Genomic DNA, 21,935 nt, shown 5'->3' on the forward strand with positions numbered 1-21,935 from the left:
GAACTGACTGTTCTTTGCTAACTAGGTGCTAAACCCAGCTGTTTCTGTCCTACTGAAAGATTGAAAGATTCTTAATTTGTGTGCCCTAAGGCAAGGCCTTTGGGGATATGGTGGGGTGGGGTTGTCTGTGGAAGGGACTCTTTGGGAAGAGGCTGGAGGATGGAGACTGTGCCTTTAAGTGGCCTTCTCCTGGCTTGGAAGTTAATGATTTGTTCAGGAAGGGATTTCACAACCTTGCCAAGGTTCACTCTTCCAACAGCATGTGTAGGCAGCTCTAGGCTTCCTACCACTCACTGGCTCCCAGGGCGACTGTCTCCAAGGACTTCCCTCATAGGTTATAGCCATGATCTCCACCTCTGAATGGCAGAGTGAGTAAGGGACGGGATGCTAGAGGCAGGGGAAAGGGGTAGGTGGGGCCGTGGGAGAGAAGCCTTTGGTTCATGAGCAGAAGCTGACACCCTTCCTCACGACCTCCACCTGGGACGTGGGGTGGAGGCAGGCAAATTGTAATCACTCTGACCTCTGGAGCTGAGAAGCAAGAGGCTGCTGTGTTGGCATATGGGAGGCTTCGGTGACTTGGGCTGAGCCTGGCATTTGTGCTTTCAGAGGGAAAGGGGCCCTCCCCATCCATCCCTTGGCTTAGACTTATGGCTGTCAGTAATCTTTAGGCTGGCACCAAGGGTCTAGATCAAAGCTCATCCTTGAATGCTTAGTGGGAGGGCTAGGACACGGGAGCCTGTCGTGTGGGGCAGAGAAAAGTGTGGAGTATATTAAGCATCACATCCAAATACATTATCCCATTCGATCACACAAAAACAGGCAGCATTTTTATTGTTGTTCAGCCATGTCTGACTCTTTGTGACTCCACGGACCACAGCACACCTACACTGTCCATGGGGTTTTCTTGGCAAAGATACTAGAGTGATCTGCCATTTCCTTCTCCAGTAGATTAAGACAAGAATGGTTAAGTGACTTGCCCAGGGTCACACAACTACTAAGTGTCTAAGGTCAAATTTGAACTCAGGTCTTTTTGGCTCCAGGTCCAGCACTCTATCCACTGAACCACTTAGCTGTAGCATAGAATAGTGGATAAAATGTTGAACAGAGTCAGTCAGTCTGGCAATAGACACCTATTAAGTGCTTATTGTATGCCAGGCATGGTGTGAAGCACTGGGGATACAAAGAAAGACGTAAGCAGTCCTCTCCCACAAGAGGCTCACAACCTAACGTGTGTAGTCATCAGGTCAGTGACAAGACACGTTCAAGATATATACAGAGTAGAACAGGCATCCCTAACCTTTTGTGTGTCGTGCCCCTCTTTGGCAGTCTGGAGAAGCCAATGGACCCCTTTCCCTGAATCATGTTTTTAAATACAGAGGATTACAAAGGAAACCAATCCTATTGAAATGTAGTTATCAAAATTTAAAAAAAAAAAAAGAGTTATGGACCTCAGATTAAGAATCCTTGGAATAGATGAATGTAATCCAAAGCAAGAAGGCATTAGAAGTTTGTGGGGAGTCAATACCAACACGCCCCTGGGTATCGTATAGTTAGAGTATCCTACTTAATCATTCAGCATCTTCACGACACAAGACGGGTGACCAACAAGTCTGAAGTAGACTAATGAGCCGGACGTCTTCCCACATCCCCATCTCTTCTTTCCCCTAACAAACTGTAATAGGCATCTAGCCTATCCTGAGGACCCTTATGGCATCTCCCACTTAGAATCTCCACCCCAACTCTGACTTTTGTGGGGAGCAGCAGTCGGTGGAGGTTTCATGATTGGCCTTATCTTAACTCTTCATTCCCGAGATCCAGCTGAACCAGGGTATGACTGGCTATCCTCTAGCAGGGCAATGAGTATTTGTCCAGGGCTTGATGGGGGAACCTGCCTTGCAAAGCTAGGACAAGGGTTAGGCAAGGTTCTGGCAGCTATCAAAGAAATGGCATAGAATGAAGTACAACATGGGATAACTCCTAATATGACTTTTAAAAAACTGAATGAACAAATAAATAAAAATATAAATAACTACATATAAATATAAATAACTATGTATAACCACATGTAAATACAAGTAACTATATATAAACATAAATAAGTGTATTTATATAAGTATATATAAATAGAAATAACTATATATATATGTATATTTATGCCCTAAGAAAAGAAAGATCTTGAGGTTCTTCTCCCATTCTCGACAACTCTGCCCCCCCTCACATAGGTGAGGGTGCTTCATCAATCTCCACCAAACAACTGGGTTTTGAGACTTGGGTTACACCCAGATCAACATTAATTTTGAAATAAATCAACTTGTAGATGTAAAAGCCCAATGCCTCTCTGGAAAGTAATTGATAAGGGAATGCAATTTTCAAACCTTTTGAAGGGAGAGGGAATGTCTTGCCTTGAACCTTTTGTACAGTTGGAGAAAAAAGCCTAGAGAGGTAGCAGCAGTGACTCAACCCCCTGGACACTTTGCCTTGTGTCCTGGACTCCTGGAACTGGATGTTTTGCTTGTCCTGACCATCTTCTTCCATCCCATCTGTCGTGTTCTTGTTTGCAGAAATTGGCATGGGTACCATGGGCTTTGGCATCTTCTTCATCTTCTTTGGGATCCTCTTGTACTTTGACTCCGTGCTTATAGCCTTCGGAAATGTGAGTCACCCTTCTCCACTTGCCCTCCCTAATCCTCCCAAGAAGATCTCTTCACACCTACCCAGTTTCCTTTCCAAGAACCATGAACATGAATCTGCTGGTCTATTGCTACTGTCAAAGAGACATCAATCAACCAGTCAGTCAATCATCAAGTGCTTATTCAGTGCATTCTATGCTTCAGGCACTGAGTTAGAAAGAGAGGATACACATACAAAATGAAGGAAATCCCTGCCCTCAAGGATCTTACATTCTGCTGGGGAAATAAATACATTCATGTAGATAAGTAAATACATCATTTTGTTGTTTAGTTGTTTTTCCATTGTGTCCAACTCTTTGTGACTCCATTTGGGGTTTTCTTGGCAAAGATACTGGAATGGCTTGCCATTTCCTCTTCTAGCTTTTTTTATAAATAAGGAAACTGAGGCAAACAGGTTTAAGTAACTTGAAGTGGTCACATAGCTAGTGAGTATCTAAGGATGGATTTGAACTCAGGAAGATAAATCCTTCTGACTCTAGGGCCAGCACTCTATCCACTGTACCACCTAGCTGCCCCAAATTTATCGTGGATACAAACTAAATAACAAAGCTGTAGGGTGATTCCCCTAACAACTAGGGGAATCAGAAAAGACCTCTTGAAGAAGGTGACATTTGAGCTGAGCCTTGAAAGGGGAGCAAAGGATTCCAAAGAGTGGAAGTGAGGAGGGAGAGTATTCCAGGAATAAAGGACAGACTGAGAAAAAGTATAGGCAGGAGATGGACGGTCACGTACAGGAAACTGAGCAAATACACCAGTCTGGCTGAAATGTATACTGTGTGTGTGAGGTGGGGAATTAAATGAAATCAATCTGGAAATACAGGTTTGGGATCAGATAGTAAAGGGTTTTCAGTGTCAGACAGGGAGTGTATTCCTAGAAGCAATAAGGAATAGCTAGATTTGGGGGGATCAGAGAGGGAATGATATGATCACCCCTGTGTTTTATTTTTTTTTTGGAGGCAATCGGGGTTAAGTGACTTGCTCAGGGTCACATAGCTAGTAAATGCCTGAGGCTGGATTTGAACTCAGATCCTCCTGACTCCAGAGCCTGTGCTCTATCCACTGTGCCACCTGTCTGCCCCACCCCTGTGCTTTAGGAAAATGAATTTGGCAGCTCTGTGCCAGATAGATTGGAGAGCAGACAGATTGGGAGTACAGGGAGAACAATTTGGAGGTGCTTGATAATAGTCTGGGTTCAAGTTGTGGTATGAGTGGAGAGAAAGGCATAGATCCAAGGGTAGAATTAACATGGCAGCTGACAGGACGGAGGGAGTGAGAGACTGGAAAGAGTTGAGGATGCTCCAGCAATATGCTGGTAAATGTTTAACAACCAGCTGTCCAAACAACATCAACAACAACCCTGTACTCACGACACACTCTAAAATTTAATTTGCATTATTAACATTTCCTTCACTTTCTTAAGTTTAAACAATCAGTAAAACAATAAATCAAGTCCCAATTTGTAGCTTTTGCCCATTTCCAAGCTGTGAATGCTCACTGAAAATTTAATAATTAGCTTGGTTAGAGCTGGTTTCCAGCATATGCCTGGATGGCTCCTAGGTTATGTACTTGGGTGACTGGAATAAAAGTGGTACCCTTGACAAAATCAGGACCCAAGTCCCCCAGCCCAGGGTCCAACATCCTACTCCTCACTGAGGCAGTGTGAAATAGTAGACAAAGTGCTAGATTTAGGTTCATATCCCACCTTAGACACTCACTAGCTGTTTGACTCTGAGTATGTCACTTAGTCTCTTCGTGCCTCAGTTTCTTCATCTGTAAAATGGGGATAATAGTAGCACCTACCTCACAGGTTATTGAAAGAATCAAATGTGTTAAGATATGGAATGTGCTTTGCAAACCTTAAAGTGCTATATAAATACTAATTATTATTATAATTTTAGTATTTATTATTATTATTTCCTTACCTATGATTTATCTCTAATACCCAAGGTTGGTATGAGGATCAGATGAGTTAAAGATCTTTGCAAACTTTAAAACATCATACAGAGAGTTATCCTTATTCAGTGAGGCAGAGTGGCTGAACCGATGTGGTGCTGGGTGTGGAGTTAGTAAAACCGGGCTTGGCATTTCCCTTCTAACATTTACAGGGCCTGTTATCCTGTGCAAAGCCACTTACCTTCTCCACGGCCCTGGCAGCTTCCTAAAACTTATCAACCAGAGAGAGGTTGCAGATTAATCTTCAAGGATTATTATCCACTGGGGGCAGGGGCTATTAGCACAGAGAGCAGCATCCGTAGAGATTAGGATGGTGATTTTGCACATAGTAGGTGCTTAACGAATGTTTGATTTGGTTTAACATGTCTCTTCAGGATCTGACCTCCACTGAACCTTCCAAGGAAATAACTTGTTAGGCTGTAGAGACTGAGGATGGGATCCAGAAGGTGGTAAGGACAGGGACAATGAGTGGAATAGACAAATACTAGAATTATAGGACCCCAGAATGGAATGGGAGATCAGAGATAATTTAGTCCAACTTGTACCTGAACAGGAAATCTCCGCTATAATATCCCCCACAAGAGGTCATCCAACTTCTACTTGAAGACCTCTGAGGATAATAATTGCGAGTATTTACATAGAGCTTTAAGGTTTGCTTAGCACTTTACACATTTTATCCTCACAGCACTCCTGGAAGGTGGGTGCTATTATTATCCCCGTTTTACAGACCAGGAAACAGAGGTAGATGGACATTAAATGACCTACCCAGGAACACACAGCTAAGAAGTACCTAAGTCTGGATTTGAACACAGGTCTTCCTGAGTCCAGGTCCCCTGCTCTATCCACTATACCGTCTAGTTGCTTCATGATAGAGCAGGATGGGAAACTCGATGCCTCTTGAGGTAGCTCATTCTACTCTGAGGACAGTGCTAATTATTAGGATGCTTAATAGCATCAAAATCGGCTTCTCTGCTACTTTCACTCACCCTGAGGGTCTAATCCCTCTTCCAAGAGATGCCTTTCATATATCTAGAGACAGTTATCATCATGGTCCCCACTAATAAAAATACTGCAACTCAGATTTCTATAGTAATTATTTATATATCACTCTCCTTACAATAAAAATATGAGATAGGTAGTGAAAGGTTTACTATCCTCTCTTGACACATGAAGAAACAGATACCCAGAAAGACAAAAGTAACTGGTCCAAAGTCACACAGCTAATAAGTGTGAGAACTAAGACTAGAAGCCAGGTCTCCTATGCTTTTCTCACAATACCACTACATGTTTACACTTATTAATGTTATTGCATTTATTAATAATAAGAACTAAAATGTATAGAGGACTTTAAAGTTTTCAAAGTGCTTTATCCATGGATATTAATGGGATATCCCTCCATCCACTCAGTAAAGCCTCATACCTTTGACGTGGTCATGTGGAAGGATGTTTTCTCACTCTGTGCTGGCTTCATTACTCCAATCTGCTCTAACACTGGCAGGTCTAGGTTCTCTAAGTTCTCTCACTTTGCATTGACACTCAAAATCTCTCAGGGTCCTGTTGAGGAATAATACTATCCCCCTACTCATGACTTTATCTCTCCAATCCCTCCTGAGGCATTTCCCTTCACACAAACCAGCCACTCTTAGACACTTAGATAATAATGACACTGATCTTAAACATAACGATTTACTTAGCAATAAGGCAAAGAAATAATAATGGTACCGCAGGTAATCATATATTAAACATAATGCATGAAAAACAAAATATATCACAAACCACATATGAACCTGGTTCACATTATTCCACAAATGTACTCAACATCTGTGGAAAAGAATGGGCACATACACTTATAGCAACGTGGCAGGGAAACACACGAGGGAGGAAAGCCTATGTACTTGGGATAACTCACAATTCGGGACTTTAAGCTTACTTTGGTAACTGCTTGTCTGCTGGTCTCATGTCTTCTTTGAACCAAAGTATCATTAACAAGCTCTTTAAAATTAGAATCACCTTTAAAAGGATGTTGAGAAAGTGTTACCACTTAATTTGGACAGTTTTTCCTTTGGAGCAGTTTTTCATTTAAGTGAGAGAACTGCAAAACTCATCACTAGCTGTCTCTGGACTATGTAGGCCAGTTTAGCCCAGCCAGTTATTCACTCACCAGGATCTGATCAGAAAAGAGCACGACAGCAAACAAATGATATTGACTCTCTTGGCAAGGCAAACCAAACTAGCCAGCTCTTCACCCACCAGAATTCTGCATAGTCCCAGCACCTCTGGGTTTTTTTGTAGCTCCAAAGCCTCTTTCTTCTTTTTGCTCCTCCTCTCAATCCAGAGAGGGGGGTCAGTAAAGGAGAACAGGGGCTTAGGAGAGGCTTCACCCCTCTGAAGTTGTAGAGGATATTGAAGAACGATATCTAGAACTGGATCTTTTTTCCCAATAAGGTTGAATTCCTCTTTTAAGCCTTCTGTCACCTGACTGCTGTCTGACTCTGCTCTTGTCCATACAAAGCTGGTTTTGATTTCTGTCTTTTTCTTCAATCTTCAGATTTTTCCCTCATTAGCTACAGCCTCCTATATCCTATCTCCTTTATCTTTCAATAGCATCAATCACAGTTTCCTTTACTCGGTAACTCATTTTTCACTTAAAATGCAACAACTCATCAGATTTTCACTACGAAAACAGTAAAGCTTATTTAATCATACCCCAAACCTCTAAATAGTTACATGAGTTCTCATTTTTAAAAGTGTTACTCGCTTCAATCTTCAAATGATTGAGGGTTTATAATGCTCTGTAGCTCAAAGTTCCTAACAGTTCTCTATCTCATTTTGTATTCTTGAAAATCCAGATTTTCCCAGTTTTTAATAAGTAAAAATCTTTTCTCTGCCCCTTTAAGCCATCATGCTAATTAAATGCAAATGAATCATTGTCCTACTTCTTTTACAAGGTGATTTAAATCTTCATATTTACTCCACAGTTCATTTTCTGTTCAAAACTGCTTATATTTCTTTCGAAAATACTTTCTTTATTCACATTTGGCATTTTTAAACTAATTAAACTAATGTTATTTTCCTCTTCCTTTTAGGCATCTAAACGATCATTTATGACTGAGATAATCTTCCATCCTTTACCAATTGATTTAAATTTTTTTCTTTGCATGACAGTACTTTTTCCTGCTCTTATCTGTACCAAACTCTTCCATATGAAAAGGGCAACACTTCAAAGTGACCATACCTAATTTGAATCATACAATAATCTTGGGAGGCAGGTATTATGCGTTATTATGTATTTTACAGATGGGGAAACCAAGGCTTAGAGAGGTTAAGTGATTTGACTAATAATCTTCCAAGGTAGAATCTGACGCCCATCAGGGCTTTCTGACTCCAAGTCTAACCATCTAATTCATTCTTCTAATGTGCTTTCCCTTGGACCAAAAGTCTGACCTGACTTTCCAACCACTCACTTGCTGTATGATGTTTGGCAAATTCATTTAACTTTTCTGAGTTTCAACTGTCTCTTCTGTAAAATGAGTAGAAACATCTCCACCTGTTTCCTAGGGAGAGGGTGATGAGCAATCACATTTTATCTGGGGAAATGTTTTGGAAGAACAACATCGCAGAAAACCAAAATATTCGTTATTAAGAATTGACCCTTCAGGGGCAGCTAGGTGGCACAGTGGATAGAGCATGGGCCCTGGAGTCAGGAGGACCTGAGTTCAAATCCGGTCTCAGACACTTGACACTTACTAGCTCTGTGACCCTGGGCAAGTCACTTAACCCCATGCCTAGCAAAAAAAAAAAAAAAAAAAAAAGAATTGACCCTTCAAATGCCATCTTGTGCATTTCCCTGCTTCCAAAAAGGTCTTTCCCTCCCACCCAGTCCAGGCCAACTGAGTTTTTCCCTCCTCCTAAAGATTTTTAGGATTTTGCCACATGCCTGAGTCAATCGTTCCAGTATTTTCTCCCTCTGCCCCTAAGAAGATAAAAATGTGCTCCCTCATGTATAATCCCTGAGCCAAGGCCCTAGTCCTCAAGCTTAATGCTCCGTCCTCATCCCCACTCCGTAACTCTCTTCTTCTCCACAGATACTATTCCTATGTGGCCTCTCCTTCATCATTGGCTTGAGAAGGACTTTTGGATTCTTCTTCCAGTGGCATAAACTGAAAGGAACAAGTTTCTTCCTGGGTGGTGTGATAATTGTCCTCTTGCGCTGGCCTCTTTTGGGGATGGCCCTGGAGACTTATGGCTTTATTAACCTCTTCAGGTGAGTGGACCTTTTCTGGCAGGGATTGGGAGAGAGAGAAAGAGAGAGTGAGAGAGAGGGAGAGGGAGAGACAGAGACAGAGAAACAGAGAGACAGACAGAGACAGAGAGACACAGACACAGACAGAGACAGAAACAGAAAGAGATACAGAGAAAGAACCAGACAAAAATAAAAGACAGAGATGCAGAGACAGACAGAGATAGAGACAGAGAAACAGAGGGACAGAGTCACAGAGAGAGAGAGAGAGGGCAGGCAGACATACAGAGAGAAAGTGATAGATGACAGAATATTTATTAAGTGCTTACTATATTCCAAGTACAAAACAAGATAGCCCCTGTCCTGAAGGAGCTTACATTCTAGTGCGGCTAGACCTCAGAAAAAGGGGACCTAGAAAAGAGCTAGATGTACCCGCCATGGTTTGGAGCTGGTGGCCAAGAGGTTGAAGGGAAGTTTTGGGAAGATAAAAACTGACACTTATCTGAGTCCAGGGTGATCCCTGTCATGGAGTCTAAATTTCTAGTGCAGAGGAGATGAGGATGACAAGAGAAGTGGAAGAAGCTTGGTTTGGGGTCTGGCAGGCTGTACAAATGGGCTCTCTTAGACTTGAGATGTCTGAGGATCTCAAAACAACTACCAGCTGGTGTGCGGCACTATAAAAAGTAGGGCGGCTGGAGCGCTGGGGGTAGCATCAGGAAGACCAGAGTTCAAATCTGGCTTCAGATACTTACTACGTGTGTCACCCTGGAAAAGTCACTTAACCCTGTTTGCCTCGGTTTCTTCAACTGTAAAATGAGCTGGAGAAGGAAATGGCAAACCATTCTAGTATCTTTACTTAGAAAATCCCAAATGGGGTCATGAAGAGTTAGACACAACTGAACAACAACAACAAAATTGTGGAAGAATCATCCCCATTTCAATCAGTTAATCAATCAATAATAGCTTGCATCTCCATATTACTTTGCAGCTAAAAAAGCATTTTTACATAATTACCTCATTTGATCATACCAAAAATAGGCAACCTAGTGCTTTGAATAGAGTACTGAACTTTGAGTCAGCCAGTCAACAAGCATTTCTTGAGTGCCAGGTCCTCCCCTGGCTCCCTAGCACCTCCAGGATCAGATATAAAATCCTCTGTCTGGCTTCTAACATCCTTCACTAGATGCCCCTTTCCTGCCTTTCCAATGTTCTTATTCCCGTCCATGATCCAGCAACACCAGCCTCCTCGCTGTTCCTTGCACAAGACACTATGTCTCCCAACTCAGGATATTTCTCCTTCCTGTCCCTCACGTCCTCACCTCTGCCTCCTGGCCTACCTGATCTCCTTCAAGACTAAGTTAAAAAAAATATTGGGGCAGCTAGATGGCTCAGTGGATAGAGCTCCGGCCTTGAAGTCAGGAGGACCTGGGTTCAAATCTGATCTCAGACACACAACGTGTACTAGCTGTGTGACCCTGGGCAAGTCACTTAACCTCAATTGCCTAGCAAAAAAAAAAAAAAAAGACTAAGTTCAAATTCCTCTTCTATGGGAATCCTTCCCCAGTCCCTCTCATTACCTTTCCTCTGAAATTACCTTCCAATTACATAGTATTTATCTTATACATAAAATGTTTTGCATGTTGTCTCTCCCATTAGAATATGAGCTCCTGTGAGGCAGGGACTGTGTTTTTTGCCTTTCTTTGCATCCCCAGCACTTAGCGTAGTGCTTGGTACTTAGTAAGCACCTAATAACTGCTTGTTGACTGACAGATGCATGGGGTAGGTGAAAGAATGATGTTTACACAGTGAGCCTGGGTGACCGGGAGGATGATGGTGCCCTCAGCAGTAACAAGGAAGTTCAGAAGAGGGGAAGATTGAGTTCTGGTTTGGGCATGTTCTGTTTGAGGTGTCCCAAAGGCAGTTGATGTGGGACTAGAGCTCCGGAGAGAGACTAGGGCTGGATTTATAGATCTGGGAATCATCAGCGTAAAGGTGATCATTGCTCTGGGTTCAAACTCTGACACGAGCTGTATGATCGTGGGCAAGTCACTTAACCACTTTCTCAGCCTCAGTTTCTTTGACTATAACACAGGGATGATAAACCTTTATTACTTATAACAACCTTAAGGGACTTTTAAAAGGATATGTACACTGCTTTGCTAACTTCAAAGCTCTCTCTAAATAACAGCTCTTACCAGCATTAGCCTTATGAGATAAGCAAGGCAGAATTATTACGTCCTTTTTACATCTCTAAGAGCTGAGGCTCAGAGAGATGAAGCGGGTTGCTGACAGTCACGGATGGTTAGAGGCAGAGATGGAACTAGATCTCATGTCTTCTTACCCCCAGTCCTTGGGGCTCTTTCCACTACAAGGTGGTTGCTTCATTCAACCAAACAGCAATATAAGCATCTACTGGGATCCTAGTCCTGCATTAAAGACAAGAGGAGACAACATGAGAATACATAGGGAGTCTGCTGTTTTTCTAGGACATATTCAGGATATGACAACCAGCCTGCTGAGGCTTTCTATGTGAATCTAGTGATTGATTTTGGGGCACATGAGATCACCAGAGGCATCCTAAAAAGTATGGCTAAGGATGATGAAATCCTTGACCAAAAAAATTAATAAAGAAAGAAACTTTAGGGCATGTAGTATGTTCCCCAATCAATTAATCCATGTTTATTACCTACTATGTGCCAGGTGCTATGCTAAGCCCCTCTCCTCCAGGCCCAGTTGCCATTTGAAAGGAGGAAAGAACTCCAAAAGAAAAAGGCAGTTTTGGAAAGTGAACAGTAGACTAGACGAAGAAGACAGTGTCAGAGAATGGGATGTGGAATGCTGGGTTCTTGGATAGAGATGGCATGCACCTGACAAGGACCAATAAAAAAACATTCACTAACCCTCTGACCCAGCACTTCTAGGGCTGTATTCCAAAAAGATCATATAAATGGGAAAAGGACCTGCACATACAAAAATATTTATGGCAGCTCTTTTTGTGGTGACCAAGAATTGGAAATTGAGGGGAATGGCTGAACAAGTTGTGTGTATGAATGTAATGGAATACTATTGTGCTATAAGAAATGATGAGCAGGATGAGTTCAGAAAAACCTGGAAAGACTTACATGAACTGATGCTGAGCGAAGCGAGCAGAACTAGAAGAGCACTGTACCCAGTAACAGTCACATTGTACGATGACTAACTTTCATAGATTTGGCTCTTCTCAGCAATGCAAGGATCTAAGACAACTCCAAAAGACTCATGACGGAAAATTCTATCCACATCCAGAGAAAGAACTACAGCGTCTGAATGCAGATTGAATATACGGGCCGCACGCCGGCCCTCTGCCAGTCGTGCGCCAGTACCCACTTCCCTTAAAAGAAGTGCTCTGCCAGAGTCTTACCCATGCCTAGGTCCTCGGTTCTCAGCCGGATCACCACACAGAGACAAGCCATGGGAAGGCACCAACACCAGAGTTTTATTCAGAGGCCAACACAGCAAACCATCATAGCAAGCCCAAGCAGCAAGGCCAGAGCAACAGAGCAGGAGCCAGGGGAGAGCGCACGTGTGTTCTGACCACGCTTGTTCCTAAGTACCTACTTAGCCCCTCCTCCCCAGCCCGCTACTAGCCAATGATTGTAGGGTCAGATACCGGAAGGGGCTGTCTGAGTTTAGCACACCAAGGGGGAGGGAGTGACGTAGGAGGCTAGGATTGGATACAGGAAGGAGGCATCTGGGATTGACGCATAGACAAGAGTACGTGACCTAGGAAGTCAGACTTAGGAGGGGACTGGGTCAGTGCTGCACAAGGTCAGGAAGGTCACAAGAGGCATCTGGGGATGACGTTGCATATAGGGAGGGGACTAAGCAGAGGGAACTCAGTCCTCTGCCATCCCACTCCCACGTGGCACCGCCCCTTGCCTCAGGAGTTCAGGCTCGGCTACTTCCTTGCACCCAGCTTATCTCATAGCATTGCCCAATTGCCTCATGGCTTCTCCGAATCCAGCCCATCCCAGTACACACGACTCTGCCTACCACAGTCCCTGCCTCGACTTCCAAAATACCCAGATCTTACCTTACCCATGCCACAGCACCCAACTGGCAGCTGCCAACATCAGACAGTCCCTCACAATTGAAGCATACTATTTGAACTCCTTTTTCTTTTGTTGTTTTATTTCTTCTTTCTCATGGTTCTTCTCATTGGTTCTAATACTTCTTTACAACATGACTAATATGAAAAACAGCATTCACTAAGAGTTTTTCAAATCTGATCAAGAGAGCTTTAAGCAGAAAAGGGAGGAAGGGGTAATGCTGCCCAGAAAAGATCTGCTAAGCTAGCTAGCATAGAAAATAGCAACTATAACATAGGAAGAAAACAGAAAAGAGGATTTGTAGGTTATATTTTTTACATTTAATTTTTATTTTATTTTTTCTCAATTATATATAAATAAAAAGTTTCTTTTCTTTTTTTTTTGGCTAGGCAATGGGGTTAAGTGACTTGCCCAAGGTCCCATAGCTAGTAAGTGTTAAGTGTCTGAGGCCGGATTTGAATTCAGGTCCTCCTGACTCCAGGGCCAGTGCTCTATCCACTGCGCCACTTAACTTCTCCTAAACAAAAAATTTTAACATTTGTTTTTAAAAACTTTGAGTTCCATATCATAGGATACAATTTTTAAGAAGAGAGGGATATCATTAAAACTTATGGCCTTAGGTGTCTATGTACAAATGCACAAAGTATGAGATAATAAATGGAGTGAATTTGAGACTGTAGTTGTTCAGTTGTGTCAGACTGTTCATGACCCTGTTTGGGATTTTCTTGGCAAAGATACTGGAGTGGTTTGCTATTTCTTTTTCCAGCTCATTTTACATATGAGGAAACTGAGGCAAACAGGGTTAAGTGACTTGCTGGGGTCACACAGCTAGTAAGTGTCTGTGGCCGGATTTGAACTCAGGAAGGTAAGTCTTCACCAAGGACTAGCACTGTGGCACCACCTAGCTGCTCAGAGGGAGCCTAGTACATGGAAGTACATTTAATAACCTCATGGATATCAATGAGAGTTGGCAGAATGGGAGTCAGGACTAGAATTTGGGTTTGAGAAATTAGACCTTCCTCAAACCAAACTTGGTAACTGATAAATTATAATTGATAAATTGGTAAAAGGGGAGATATAAATTGGTAAAGAGAGGAGCAAAAAAAGAGATAGAACCACTTCTTAAAATGGATAGGGTGACAATTACGGCCAATGATAAGAAAGCTAAACTACTTAATTCTTTTTTCCTGTTTCCTCTGAAAATGAGAATCTTCTTTGCCCTAGGAAGGATAGCACAAAAATAGGCAGTAAGGAATGCAAACCCAGCATAAGTGAGCTGATGGCTAGCCGGCATCTAGCTGCCCTCAGTGAGCACTAGTCATCGGGCCTAGACAAACCATATCCACAGATGCTCAAAGAAATGGACCATGTGGTTGCTAAGCTTTAGCCAGTGATCTTGGAAGAATCTTGGAGAAAAGGTGCTGCAGCATACAAGGAGGGGAGATCTACTGATTTTTTTTTTCTGAAAAGGGAAGGATGTGGAGTCTACATAAATTAGATCATATTTAGTGAATTGTAAATAGATGAATATATCTATGTAATAAACTATATTATATAGCATAGGTGTAATATAGTGAAGATGTAAATAGAATGGTAAAATAGATCAAAATAGTGAATTGGACCCCTGTCCCCCATACAGTCATAGTTTTTGAGCTACAACGTATCTTAGAAGTCCTTTAACCCCCGCCCCTTCATCTTACAGATAAGGAAACTGAGGCCCGGAGAGTTTAAGTGACCCATTCAACAGTCGCAGGCCACAAGCAGCAGTTTTCTCAGCTGTCAAATTAGGGGATTGAATGGGGTGATTTCTAAGGATTGTAGGACAGGGAGAAAAGTGGCCTAGCTGGAACAGAAAGAAGGTTTGGGTGAGGAGGTAGGGGAGGTAGGGGTGGGCAAAGTCACCACCTCCAGAAGCTAGATGCCCCCAGCTGAGATGGGGCTGTAAATTCCCAGATTGACCCTTGTGAGAGTCCTAGATTCCTGGCGCTGACGTGAAAAAGAAAGCGTTGGACCTCATATGCCAAGCCCAAGAGATGCCAGGGAGTGGAGCTTAGAGCAATGGACTCTTTCTCCTTCCTCTTTCTCCCTGGGTTAGTTTCCATGGGAACCAGTGTGTCTGCTGCAGTCTGAGGTTGGGGTTATGTGGGAGGCAGAGTGGTATGAAGGAGAGAGGCCTGTGTTTGCAATCAGAGGACCCAAACTCTATCCCCCTCTGCTGCTTATTACCTGAGCAGTCCTGGGCAAAGCATCTAACCCCTCCGAGCCACCTCTCCTCATCTGCAAAATGAGGGCTAGAAGGCTTTGAAGGTCCTTTCCAGTCCTAAATTACGGTCCTGTGACCTTAAATCTCTGACAAAGTGGTTTCATACTCTCCAAGAATCAGTACAGCTGTAAATACTATTGCACGCCTAAGCCAGCCCAATGTCTGGAGGCTACACACATCCTCTGGGTAGAAAAAGTTCCGTTTCTGTGTCAGTGGCTTTTCTTAAGGGGAGTACGTACAGATAGCCCTTACCACCATCACCATCGCTACCAGCACTACTATTGCCACCATTACCACTGCCGCCACCACCTCTGTCACCACCTCTATCACCACCACCATCACCACAAACATCACCACCACCACTGCCATCACTAACACCACCACCACCTTCACTACCACCACTATCATCACCACTGCCACCAACACCACCACCAGATTTACACTCTCCCTTTTAACAAATACAGATAAGCAAAAAATACCCTATACAACGACCAAGCCTGATAATCTATTCAACATCTAGTCTTAGTAGTCCCCTCTCTTCTGCCAGGAGGACTGAGAATGTTCCATCATTTGTTCCACGGAATCATTATTGCCAGCACCTACTCGTTTTCACAGCTGAGGGCAAGGTGCCAGAGATACCGGATCATTTTATAGGTGCGAAGGAGCAAAGCTTCAGTTTGGCCCCAATTCCTCTAGACTCCAAATCCGATGTTCTTTCCATTATATCACAGCTCTCTCCACTCTTAGCCCATCTCCTTCTATGTTGTCGCTAACCCTTCTCTCTTCTTTCTTAGAGGTTTTTTCCCGGTTGCTTTTGGATTCCTAGGCTCCAGCATCCCGTTTCTCAGTTCGGTAAGTCTCACAGCTATGCCAGGGGACAAGAAAGGCTATAGAGCTATTCTTTCTAAAGGAAGTGGATTATCAAAGAAGCAAGTCCCCTTCCTATCCCTCCTCCTTCCACCTCTGCTTCTGCTCCCAGAGCCTGGAATTACTTCTTTTAACATTTTCCAGAAACCAATTAACTCTAATTTGCATACAGTGTTGGACTGGTCACTAAAGTGACCCTTCCCTCTGGGGCCTGCCACTTCACTGATGTAGGAGGCAATGGAATCATAAACAGTAAACAAGGCACTTCCTAACTCTTTTTGTGTGATAGTGGATGGTGCAAATTGGGAATTTCACTTTTTTACAGGGTAGCGTTAAGAATGTCATTCTCTTTCTTCCAATCAGTCAGGGGTGGCCTCTGAAAGAGATGGAATTAGGATCTTCATTAAGCAAGGCAAGCCAGAGTTAGAAGTCATTAAAGAAAAGAAAGGGGGAAAGATGTTAAAGCTTACATGTTACACATTACTTTACATATTGTTAACCATACATTGAGATACAAGAGCAGGTATGACTATTCTCAGAGAAATAGGTCCAGAGAAGATAATGGACGAGCCAAAGGTCACACAGATAGTAAGCAGCAGAACAAAAAACATGAATAAACAGAGTGTAGGGCTGGAAAGGACCTTTGACATCATCTAGTCTAATCCCCTTCTTTTACAGATGAGGATACTAAGGCTTAGAGGGGCTGATGGAGTAAACTTCAGGTAGTAAATTAGAGAGCTAAGATTGAAATCCAGGTCCTCTGAAATCAGAGCAAACGTTATTTCTATGTCACCAAGGGCTTTCTGGTGTCAACACTGTTCTTCTCCAATCCTCATAATGACATATTGACTCTCTAGAGAAAAGAGAAGAAGAAGGCACAGAGAGAGAAAGAGAGAGAGAGAGAGAGAGAGAGAGAGAGAGAGAGAGAGAGAGAGAGTATGGTAAAAAAGATACCTGGCTCTAGTCATTGATCCCACATTCAAATCTTACCTCTGATACTTGCTACCTTTATGACCTTGGGTAAGTTACTTGACCCTATGAACTTCAATTTCCTTATCTGTAAAATGTGGGTACTGGGTCAGATGGTCTCTGGGTGCTTTTCAGTGACAAACCTATCACCCTACAATCCTAAGAGAGGATTCTCCAACCCTTGTTGGAGCTTTGGGCCAACATCCAGAGCAGCTTGAAAGATGGTGCAAGGATGACCAGATGACAGGACCTGAGATAAGTAGATGGAGTAGACCATCCAGACCAGGATTCTTCTGGCAACACATGATCCAAGCAATGTGTCATGACCTCAATGTGCTATCTCTTGAACCTCTCTCTTCTCTCTACTCCTTCAGCCACTACCTAGTTCAGGCCCTCATTACCTCTTGCCTGAACTACTGTGCTTCTGGCATCTCCCCTTTCTAATCTGAAATTGCCAAAACTATTTTTTGAAGCCATAAGTATGAGCAGGTTAATCCCCTTCTCAAAAATCTCTCATAGCTCTTTATTCTTTATAGAATAAAAAACAAATAGTTTAGCCTGGAATTCAAGGCCTTCCATAATCTGGTTCTAACTTACTAGAGTTTCCATTATTCCCCTCATCATATGAATGAATGAAAATCTTATTTAGAAATCTTACTACATAAAAAACACTGTGCTAAGCACTATGGCTACTTAAAGAAAAGAAAGGTAACCCCTATTCTCAAGGAGCGCTTCCATTTTAATCAGGAAGACAACGCATATAGAAGGCTTCACCAGCAAGTCAGATGGAGAGGTCCCATGTTCTTGTGCAGACGCACATTTGATGGTAACACATCTTTTAATAGGTCATTTCCACCAATAAAATTGCATCCAGTTTGGATGTTGAACAGTGCCTTAAAGGATTATGAATCTCTTTGCCCTATTGTCTTATTATACTCTACTATTATATTTGTTTGTGTATATGTTATATTTTCCCCAGTAGAGTATAAGGTCTTTGACGGCAGGGATTCTATTATTTTTTAATTTTTGTATGCTCAGCACCAAGTACCAAACACCTACTATGTAAATATATATAGGTCACAAATCTATTTGGAACTTATTGTGGTATAAGATGTTGTTCTAAACTTAATTTCTGCCAGATTTCTTTATGGTTTTCCCAGCAGTTCGTGTCAGCTAGGAAGACCTTACCTCAATAGTCAGCGTCCTTGGGTTTATCAAACACTGCGCTATATTCATCTGCTTCTGAGTCTTGATCACCAAATTTGTTTCATTGATCACATTTCTATTTTTAGCCAGAACCAAATTAAATTTGATTATTACTGCTTTACAAAATAGTTTGAGATCTTTCTTTTTTTCATGATTTCCCTTTAGATTCATGACCTTTTGTCATTTCAGATTAAGTTTGATATTATTCTAGCTCTATAAATAACTCCTTGATTATTTAATTGACATGGCATTAACCCATAATTTAATTTAGGCAGTAACATTATTTTTATTATAGAAACAATTAAAATCTCTTCAATTATTTGTCTTCTGTTATTTATATAGTGTTTTGTAGTTTTTGATTCCCAGGTATTCTGTACATTTTGTAGCTATCTTAAATGTATTTCTTTTTCTCATCTTCTTCAGCTGGTATTTGTTAGTAATATATAGAAATACCAAGGATTAGTGAGTTTATTTTGTATTTTGCTACTTTGCTGATGTTATAAGTTGATTTTTTTCATTAACTGTATTCTCTTATCATAGTATGATTTTCAGATAGAAATGATTTTGTCTCCTCTTTGCCTGTCTCTTCCCTCGATTTCTTTTCTTTTTCTTATTGCTATAGGTAGCATTTATAGAACTATATAAAATAATAGCAGTGACAATATTTCTGCTTTGCCTCTGCCCTTATTAGAAAGACTTCTAGTGTTTTTCTGATACAAATAGTGCTAACTTTTATATTAGATACTGCTTATCTCATTAAGGAAAAGTCAGTCCCTTTATTCTTCTGCTTTTTGTGTTTTTAACACAAATAACTATTTTGTAAAAGATTTTTTAATGTTTGTTGATATAATCATGATTTTTAACTGGTTTTGCTGTTAATTTGGTCTAGCATGTTAATAGTTTTCCTAATATTGAGCCATTCTTTAATTCCTGCCATAAATCTAACCTGGTTGTAGTGAATAATATTTTAAATAATTATTCTAATTTCTTTGCTAATATTTTTGCACAAATATTCATTAGGAATGTAGAGAAATTGTTTTCTCTCTCTGATTTGCCTTTTTCTGATTTGCGGATCAGAGTCATAATTATCTCATAGAAGGAGTTTGGTAAGGTGCTTCTATGCATATTTTTGAAAGTGATTTATTTAAAAATGCAGTTCATTGTTCTTTGAGCATTTGATGGAGTCCTTATAATTCTGTCAAGGCCTGTTTTGTTTTTCCTTTGGGAACTGATTTATATGTTGTTCAATTTCTGTTTCTGAGATTGGTTTGTTTAAATGTTCTGCTAAAAGGCCCGTTAATCTAGGTATTTCGTATTTTTGCAAATATTCGTCCATTTAATTTACTTTTATTTTTGTTGGCATATAATTGGGCTTTTTTATAGGCCAGGGTTAAGAAGGTTAAGGAGACTGGGGAGAATAACTATGGGAACTCAATTTTTAGGCTGAGTAAGAAGAGGGGAAACCATCAGCTCTCTTTCAGTTAAACTGAGGGTTTCTTGATAGAGGTATAGTTTCAGGTGTTGTTTCAATGACAGAAGAAGAAAGGGCTTCTAGACCCACATTGGATGCTGCTTTGGAAGTGGTAGATGTGAGATGGGTTAACACTGGTAGCTTTGACCTGATTTATGAGTTGGCTTTTCCATGTCCACACGTTAAAGAATATAAGGCGTAAAGTTCCTATTCAAAGTGGAGAGAAAAGAAAATATGGTTGGCAGTCACAGTATGGACTGACAAGAGGAATTGGTACTAACCACAAGGTGAGGAAAGAGGACATTTATTTATTCACTCCATTCATTCATTCATGATTCAATTAAACTCTTAAGTGAGGGATAGAAAGAACAGAGTGGGTACAAATGATAAGAGTTATGGTTTGGGAGCCGACTCATATTTCATCAGAATTAAGAAATTCTATAGCATACAATCCCATATGAATTCACCTAAAAACAATCCCAGATACTCCTTCTCATAAGAGAAGAATATAGTTTATCTAGCAGCTAGACTCAATCTCTTCTCTGTAGCACCTGGAAGAGAGTGAGCGCTCAGGAAGCATAGGGAGAATGCTGCAGCCTTGACCCAGCCAAGGTTTCTGTCCCTCTCTGCCCCTCACCATCTGTGCCTAGCATTCCAGCTGACTCTTGAGGCCAGCCCTGATAATAACCTGGATATTGAATCGACTCTTCTGCCATTGTCTGGAATAATGATTCTTGGCTCCCACAGCTGTTCCAGAGGTTCCAGGGCACCAGCTCCATGGTCTGATCAGCAGAGGTGGACTCCTTGAACTTGAACTGTTGTACGTGGGGAAGATTGGACATCGCCCCCACATGCTTTTCTTGACAAATTCCAGTCCTCCCTTGGAGGTGGGCTGAAGGGATGGAGCTGAGTGATTGAATCTAGAGTTACCAATGGGCTTAATATGAATTCTGGCAAAGTCTCAGCCCCATGGATACCCTAACAGAAAGGAGTGGCCCAGGACAAAGACCCAAGGAGATCAGACTGGAATGGGTTCACATCCCTGCCTTGTATTTATGGACAACAAAAAGAAAGACTTTTAAAGTAAATTTCCAGATTGAGAAGCTGCCTGTCTAGAACTGAGTATTGATGTCTTTGTGGTCTATGGGAGATCATTTGTCCACCCCCTGTCTCTAGGCAGGACTATACTTATGCCCTCTCAGACAGATGAATAAATGACACTCCTGGTCCCCGAGTGCTACAACCTTTACTCTCCCTGTGTAGCCTTCAGTCCTGCCTACTAGAATGAAGAACTTTGCTATCATTTACTCCCTGACACTGAACACCCACTGGACATAGAATCCTATGCGGGGTAATAAATCTTGTGTGTGTGTGTGTGTGTGTGTGTGTGTGTGTGTGTGTGTGTGTGTGCGTATACAGGAGGGCACGTGTGTAAAGGGTAAGAGATGGGGAGGATCCAGTGAAAGGAGAAGACAGGCGTCCAGTCTTCTTTTGGGACAGATACAGGCTGTGTTTTCAAAGAGCCCCCAGTTTGATGGGAGTGAGAAAATAACTATCACCGAGGTGCTCCTAGTGTGATAGAGAAAGCCAGACCACATCCCCCTAACCTTTCCACCAAAAAGACAGAAGATACAAAAGCAAAACTGTGAGTGTGAATTCTTTCAACAATATTATCCTTCTATGGGGTGAAAATAATACTCAGGCAATGCTAAGAAACTGTGATTGCTTCAGCTCCAAGAATTCCCAGCATGGGAACTCCACATCCATGTGGATCATCGTTTTAGAGAGAGGCATTCTGGTATAGTAGGTAGGCTACTAGACTTGAAGTCAGGAAGACCTGGGTTCAAATCCTGACCCACATACTTACCAAGTGTGTGACCATTGTTATGCATTGTTAGTGGCAGAACCAGAACCGCTCCAACCCAGGCCTTCTTACTACAGTAGTGCTCCCCATTACACCCCTTGTCTCTAGGAGGACGAGAAGTATCCAAGGAAGCTGTTCTTTGCGGATGTCGGGTTATTATCATGTTTCTCACCGGGACTGGCCTTGGAGGGAGGGAGGACAAATGTGGCTTCTCTAGATGACCTTTCAAGGTTATTGCCTTCCCTTGTTTCAGGCACTGCCTCCTCCTCCTGAGAGCCACCCTTCACACTGGTGGAGACATTAACAGGGACGTGTTTCAGGGAG

At 42.0% G+C, this 21,935-nt stretch overlaps 1 protein-coding gene across 1 annotated transcript; it reads left to right on the top strand.

Moving 5' to 3' along the window:
- The first annotated feature begins 293 nt into the window (after positions 1-293).
- Positions 294-20,850, top strand: GOLT1A (golgi transport 1A). Its single transcript, XM_027871727.1, has 5 exons — positions 294-368; positions 2,562-2,653; positions 8,729-8,907; positions 16,029-16,086; positions 20,495-20,850. Exons 1-5 carry the CDS (start codon positions 344-346, stop codon positions 20,531-20,533), a joined length of 393 nt encoding a protein of 130 aa, XP_027727528.1. The 5' UTR covers positions 294-343; the 3' UTR covers positions 20,534-20,850.
- The last annotated feature ends 1,085 nt before the right edge of the window (positions 20,851-21,935 follow it).

Source organism: Vombatus ursinus, unplaced genomic scaffold, assembly GCF_900497805.2.
Source record: "Vombatus ursinus unplaced genomic scaffold, bare-nosed wombat genome assembly UNPS02014798.1, whole genome shotgun sequence".
In the NCBI taxonomy this organism is placed as follows: Eukaryota; Metazoa; Chordata; class Mammalia; order Diprotodontia; family Vombatidae; genus Vombatus; species Vombatus ursinus.

What these genes read in the sequence shown, in the direction of transcription:
- GOLT1A (XM_027871727.1), top strand. Translation starts at nt 344, where the DNA reads ATGATCTCCACCTCTGAATGGCAGA. An exon ending in TGCTTATAGCCTTCGGAAAT is followed by an intron (nt 2,654 to 8,728) that starts GTGAGTCACCCT and finishes TCTTCTCCACAG; the next exon opens with ATACTATTCCTATGTGGCCT. An exon ending in GGCTTTATTAACCTCTTCAG is followed by an intron (nt 8,908 to 16,028) that starts GTGAGTGGACCT and finishes CTTCTTTCTTAG; the next exon opens with AGGTTTTTTCCCGGTTGCTT.